The sequence below is a fragment of the Lagenorhynchus albirostris genome, chromosome 2 (assembly GCF_949774975.1).
Source record: "Lagenorhynchus albirostris chromosome 2, mLagAlb1.1, whole genome shotgun sequence".
Lineage (NCBI taxonomy): Eukaryota > Metazoa > Chordata > Mammalia > Artiodactyla > Delphinidae > Lagenorhynchus > Lagenorhynchus albirostris.
This window is the reverse complement of record NC_083096.1, coordinates 147,277,973-147,284,387: the sequence shown is the minus strand read 5'-3', so window position 1 is coordinate 147,284,387 and position 6,415 is coordinate 147,277,973. Positions and strand designations below refer to the sequence as shown.

The window sequence follows — 6,415 nt, the reverse complement described above, 5'->3', positions numbered from 1 at the left end:
CTGACAAGTAAGAGCGCATGCCAGCTTCGACTGCATGGAGTCTGGATGAAGAGATAAAACAGAATCTGGGGACCAATCGGGCAGCAATGCAGGCTGGAAGTCCATCACTTTGGACACTCTCATCCTCAAAATATTTTCCATCTTCCTCAGAACATCTGGGTTCTGCTTCCAACTCTTTCCTTTGGCAGCCTACATCCTGTCTCTGGACCTCAAAATTTCCATCTGTAACATGAGGGCAGGCGTGGTGCTCAACCTCCCAAAGACGTAAAATCCTCTGGCTGTAATATTACAGGGTTTTGTGCCCCCAGATTCAACTCAGATTCTCCCAAGACTCTACTGCTCCTTGGGTTGAGTCAGGCCACCAACGGGGAGAGGGAGCATTCTGCATGATTCCTGCTTAACTTCTGTACTGACCCCCCCTGGTGGCCTGGAGGGTAACTGCAATTCCTGACTTGCTTCCTGTGTCCTCCTGGGGTACTCAGCTCCTGGGGACCATCTGGTCTGAAAACACGTGTATTCACTCACCAAATACCCTTTGAGTCCCTCCTCTGGACCAGGCCCCTTGCCGAGTACTAGGAACCCTATTTCTACCTGTGGAGGCACTCACAGTCCAGTGGAGGGGGTGTGTGTGGAAATGTATGGAGGCCCACCCCAAAGCAGCCAGTGCTGTGACTGGGGTATGGACGTCCCATGGGAGTGCAAGGGAACCTTCCTGGTAAGTCTTCCTGGAAAGAGAGACGTCTGAGCCTAATCCTGAAGGATGAGGCAGACTTTGGCAAAAAGGGCAGGGAAGGGGGGTACGTGCTCCTGGTAGAGGGGACAGCACAAGCAAAGGCCCAATTGTAGGAGGCAGGGTGAATCGCAGGTCGAGAACAGGGTGGTGTTGTGGACTGGAGATGGGACCTGTGGGCGTGAGCTGCAGGGGAGGTGAGCAGGGACAAGCATTCTTTTGCTCAAAAGTATCAATTGACTACTGAACACCAGGCTAAATTGTGAAAGGCCTTGAATGACATTCCCAAATCCCAAATTTCCCTTCCTGGGCCCTGGCCTGTGTGCCCCTAACATTTATGATAAGAATTTGTTTCTAAATTTAGTTAATTATGTTTGGTTTCCTCCGTCTCCCCTTGGGGATAGCTGCACCAGAAGGAGTTGGGACAGGAAACTGGCCTCAGGACTGGGACTAGCCCCAGGGACAGTGCAGTCCAGGACAGGTGAAATAACAAGGGTGGGAGCCAAGGACGTGTCCTGGCCAGCTGGCCTCTCCGTCTGGCCTTTGCTCTCTCTCCTTGGCTGCCTGTGTCTTCCTAAGGGCACGAGGTCCAGCAGCCTCACTCTGCCCAGAGCTACCCTCTTCACCAGCCTCTGAGGTTGGTCCCACGTCTGGACATGTTTGCTCCTGAGGGGAAGGTGTTTGTAGGTCTGGAGCCAGGGCTGTTCTCAGGCGTGCCTGGGGTGGGGAGTACTCTGGGCTGGCTGAGGGCAGAGGCTGGAGGGGAGTGGCTGAAGGGGCCGCAGGGCAGAGAGGACCCTTGAGGCAAGAGCTTTGTGAAGGAGAGTCCCAGAACAGGGAGGAGGTGTTGTCTCAGCCAAGAGGCAGAGCCCTACGAGTGCAGGGCGAGTGCAGGGCCCGGACCGCGGGAGAAGCGGTCCTGGTGGAAGGGAAACACGAGGGAGGCCTCATTAGCTGCCTGATTCCAGTGGGCCGGAGCGTTGCTCACATTGTCTCATAGAACGCTCCAATTACCTTGTGAGGGAGGGTCATGCCCCTGTATTGGGGCTGGGTTTGATAATAGTGGCACAAGCGCAGAGAGCTTAAGCAAGTTCCCGGAGGTCACACAGTCAGAAGGTGGTGCCGTTGGTATAAGAACTCAGTGTGTCTGACTCCCCAGTCGCTTCTCTTTGTGGTAAGCCACTGTGACTCTTTGCATTTCTTTTTTTTTTTTCACGCGGGCCTCTCACTGTTGCGGCCTCTCCTGTTGCGGAGCACAGGCTCCGGACGCGCAGGCTCAGCGGCCATGGCTCACAGGCTCAGCCGCTCCGCGGCATGTGGGATCTTCCCGGACCGGGGCACGAACCCGTGTCCCCCGCATCGGCAGGCGGACTCTCAACCACTGCGCCACCAGGGAAGCTCTTTGCGTTTCTCGCTTCCCTCCTTTCCTAGGTGCGGTGAACCACATCCCTCCCTCCCTTCACGTGCTGTACTTCGGTCTAGAACATCATCTCTTCTGTCCATATTCCTTACCTGGTGATATTCTCATTTTTTTCAGGTCTGGGTCCTATGTGAAAGTTTCTTTGATCCTTCCAGGTAGATTTTATTTTACTTTGTCTATCCATCCATCATCCATCCATCCTCCCCCATCCATCCCTTTATCTCTTGACTTGTTCCAGAAGGATTTCTGGCCTTCTGGGTAGAGTTAGTGGCTGCCTCCTTTGTGGTTCCACAGCACTTCGTCCAACAGGTGAGCACCACCACACTTGACTGCACGTACTTGTTCATGTGTCTGTTGATCCGCCGGCCTGGGTGCTCCCTGGGGGCAGGAGTGGTCTCTTTCTTTCTGTTCTTGGCATTGCCCAGCAGATTCTGTCTTCCTGTCCACCTCATCCTGACTCTTCTTTTGCACAGAATTTGGTCTGTTCCTCAAAGAGAGAAATTTCAATGTCTGGAATGACTTTGTGTTGAAATTAAGAGGTTTTTGGTTTTGTTTTTGTCTTTTTGGTGTCAAGAGAGACACTTCCAAAAAGCTGCTGTGAGATGGGAGAACTGAACTGGAGGTACTGCTATGAAGTGGTTTCGTTTGCTTTTCCCAGGACCAGGGGATGATGCTGGAACTGTAGAGAATTCTGGACAATTTAGGGACCCTTCACTAGCCTTAGCAGCCTGGGTTTGGTAAATCTTTGCTCCAAACTGGTGGCTCATGGAGGGATGCTTGGGCATGAGCCAGTTCTGGATGGGGAAGGACTGAACATCAGTCAGTTTTTTTCTGTTATGTTGTGGTAACAGACACACTATAGCATGCCCCAAATAGGGGCTCTACAATAACAAGTTTATTTTTCGCCCACATTATATTTTGTCTGTGGTGGCTGTGGGTTGACTGTGGCTCTGTTCCATGCATCCTTTTTATTCCAGGATCCTTGTGAAGGAGCTGTCCCTACTTGGGACATGACATACTCAGTACAGAGAGAAAAAAAGAGAAAGGGGCGAACCACACCATAGCTCTTCACTCACATTCCACTGGCCAAAGCAGGACAACAGCTGAGTCTAATGTAAACTTCCCATGGGAGGCACTGGAAGCCAATCAGGAGCAAGAACACAATCTATTGCAGGTCAGAGCCATCCTGGGGACTCAAGCCACCTCCCTTCCAGGGAGCTGTCTTATTTCAGAGTCCAAGTCTAAAAGTCACCTCCTCTAAGAAGCCCCCCGGGATTGACCCTCTGAGCCAGGATTGGTGCTCTTCCTCTGTTCCCCCATGCCCTTTTGTTTTTCTCATTCCATACCAATCATGCTGTGTGTGATGTCTGTTAATGTGTGTGAATCTCCAGGCAGCAGCCGGCTCCTGAGAGTTGATAGCATGCACCTCTTCCCAGCTCCATGGTCAGGGACATCATGTGGGCAACTTGAACTTGGCCAGGTTGGAGTATTTACATCACAGAAAGTAATAAATGCTACAAATAAGCACTAGTTTCCTCCAGCAGAGGCAGCAAACGCTTGCCATCAGTCACCGCCCTGGAGTACGGACAACGTGAGGGCCAGGTGTGCCGTGCTCACCTCTGCCTTCCTATAGGGTCTGGCGGGGCATCGGCTCTTCCACAAAGGATGACTAACGGCCTGAGTGAGTGGGGGAATGAATGGGTGCGTGTTTGGGTAGTGGGATAGAGCAGTGAATGAATGCATGTCTGGCTGGATTGGAGTTCCCGTCTGTGTCTCCCTGCTCTTCCCCTGCGATCTCCTCTTCCTGCCTGTGCTCATTGCCCCAGGGGAGGTATGTGACAGGCAGAACACAGAAGGCCTGCAAGCCTTCCTGGCCTTTGTTCTCCAAGTCTCTGAGCTTGTGGAATTGAGAGAGTTTACAGACGAAGTAAAGGGGAGAAGAGGGATCAACAGAGTATCTTGAAGAAACACAAAGGGCAGTAGAGGAGAAGCACAGCCAGTCCTGTATGTCCTAAGCGGCTTTGCTGGGAGGTGATAAGAGCCTCAGGAGGAAGGGCTGTGGGGTGCAGCCAGGACACAGTGCCCTGGAGGTGGCCAGACATGCAGGGTCATGTCGGGGGGGCCTCAGATGCAATCAGTGTGGGCCAATGCCTTGCCCCCACCCCGCAGCTTGACATCATGTGATCCCCAAAACGTGGACTGACCCCAGAAACATGGGGTAAGAAATTAGGTTATAGGAAACAAAGAAAGTGACGTTTCTTGCCCCCTTTACTCCCAGGCTGGTTCCCGAGATTGACACCTGAGGTTTATACTTGCCACTCACGAATGATTCAGATCAGAGGTGGGCAAGTGTTTTGTGTGGAGGGCCATATAGTAAATAATCTCAGCTCTGCCGGCCACACAGTCTCCTTCACAACTGTTTAACTCTGCCATTGCAGGGAGAAAGCAAGCACAGACATACGTAGATGAACAATGTGCTGTGTTCCACTAAAACCTCATTTATGGACACAAATTTGAATTTCATATAATTTTCATGTGTCTTAAAATATTCTTCTTTTGATTTTTTTTCCCAACCATTAAAAAATGTAAAAGAGGGCACACGTAACCGGCCCGCGCCAACTCGCGCATGTCCCGCACTAGCGTTAGACCCGGCCGTCGCTCGCTCCCTTCTCGGTCCCTGCTCCCGGTGGCCCTGAGGGAGTGCAGGCCGGGGTCGGCCCCCAAGAGTACGAGGCGCGGGGGCAGCAGCTCTGCGAGTGGGAGTGTCGCGCGGCGCACTTGCAGCAAAAATCAGGAGGAGCCGGAGACAGCGAGGATGGGCCCAGGAGCGATGGTGTCCAAAGAGGAACAAGCAGTAAGAAATCTCTACATGGAAAATGCCAACCAGGAGAATGAAAACACTGATGAAAAGGGGCGAGATGCTAATAAAGGAGAGCCTTTCGCCCTCCCTTTGGAAGCTGGTGAATATTGTGTACCTAGAAGAAATCGTAGGAGGTTCCGTGTTAGGCAGCCCATCCTGCAGTGCAGATGGGACATGACTCAGAGGCTTGAAGAGCCACAGGCAAGGACGAGAGAAGAGAATATGGAAAGGGTTGGGGAGGAGGGGAGGCAGCTGATGGAAAAGCTGAGGGAAAAGCAGTTGAGTCATAGTCTGCGGGCGGTTAGCACTGACCCCCCTCACCGTGACCATCATGATGAGTTTTGCCTTATGCTTTGAAACCTGATGTTTTCCTTGAAGTTAGTAGGGAGACACACCTGCTTCCTAAACTTACATGTTTGTGACGTACCTTTGTTGTAAACCTTTTGGTGTTACTTGTTTCTTGTGGGTCTCCTGTTACCAGCTTCTAATTGAATGTTGTGTTTCTGACCCAATCTGTAAGTTTCTGTCAGCAGGAGAGTTTTACCTATTGCATGGAGAGATGTTCTTTATATATTGTGAAGATAATAAAGCAGTTTAAAAAAGAAAAAAAAATGTAAAAGACAATCTCCACTCACAGGCGGTGCCGGATTTGGCTCGTGGGCTGTAGTGTGCTGACTCCGACCCAGGTGACTGGGTGTGGGGAAGAGCTAGTCCATCAGCAAGTTGGTAGGGTAAACACACCTGGGCAGGGGGGCAGAGAGCACACTTGCCTGGGGGGACGCAGCATGAACCTGTCTGGAAGGGCGACGCCGCTTCCTCTCTCCCTCTGCACCCCCCTCCCCGCAGCCCTGCTCTGGCTCCCCGGGCCCTTGTGCATTCTGCAGTTGTCCATGGCGCTTGCCTGCAAGAAGCTGGGCCCTCCGTGGGCGGGTGGCCGGGCAGCTGGACTCCGCAAGGCGGGCGGGCAGGCCATGTTCAGTCTCCGGGAAATGAGTGTGGACACGGCTTGGGTCCCATGGGGCGGCCCACCCTGGTCTGCCCAGATCAGGTTCCCGGCGGCGTCTGAGCACTGTAAACACGGCGGCTGGACAGGCCACCTCTCCTGAGGCCCACTGAAGGCGGCCCTGCCCAGGGGGAAAGCAGGATTGGGGCTGACAATTTGACATAAACCACGGGGCAGTGTCCGGCGGCTGGGGAAGCCTCGAGACCCCCTCCCCAATGCTCCCACGCTCGCTCTCGAGGCAGCTGCTCCCAATTACCTTCTCCTGTGGAGCCAGGGGTCTTTGGAATGGGGAGGCTCCCGAGAGATCCCCTAGCTACCCCTCCTGGTAGAGGTAGGGAAACTGAGGCCCAGAGAGGAGCAGACACTTGCTTAAGGCCAGGCAGGGGCTAGAGGCTTGGTCAC

General features: G+C 53.1%; 1 protein-coding gene across 1 annotated transcript; it reads left to right on the top strand.

Annotated features, from left to right (window-relative positions):
• Positions 1-4,953: 4,953 nt before the first annotated feature.
• On the top strand, positions 4,954-5,563 carry LOC132516203 (protein BEX1-like). The gene has a single exon (XM_060142607.1). It carries the CDS (start codon positions 4,966-4,968, stop codon positions 5,365-5,367), a length of 402 nt encoding a protein of 133 aa, XP_059998590.1. The 5' UTR covers positions 4,954-4,965; the 3' UTR covers positions 5,368-5,563.
• The last annotated feature ends 852 nt before the right edge of the window (positions 5,564-6,415 follow it).

Excerpts from the sequence above, each read along its gene's own strand:
- LOC132516203 (XM_060142607.1), top strand. The coding sequence starts at position 4,966 with ATGGGCCCAGGAGCGATGGTGTCCAAAGAGGAACAAGCAGTAAGAAAT.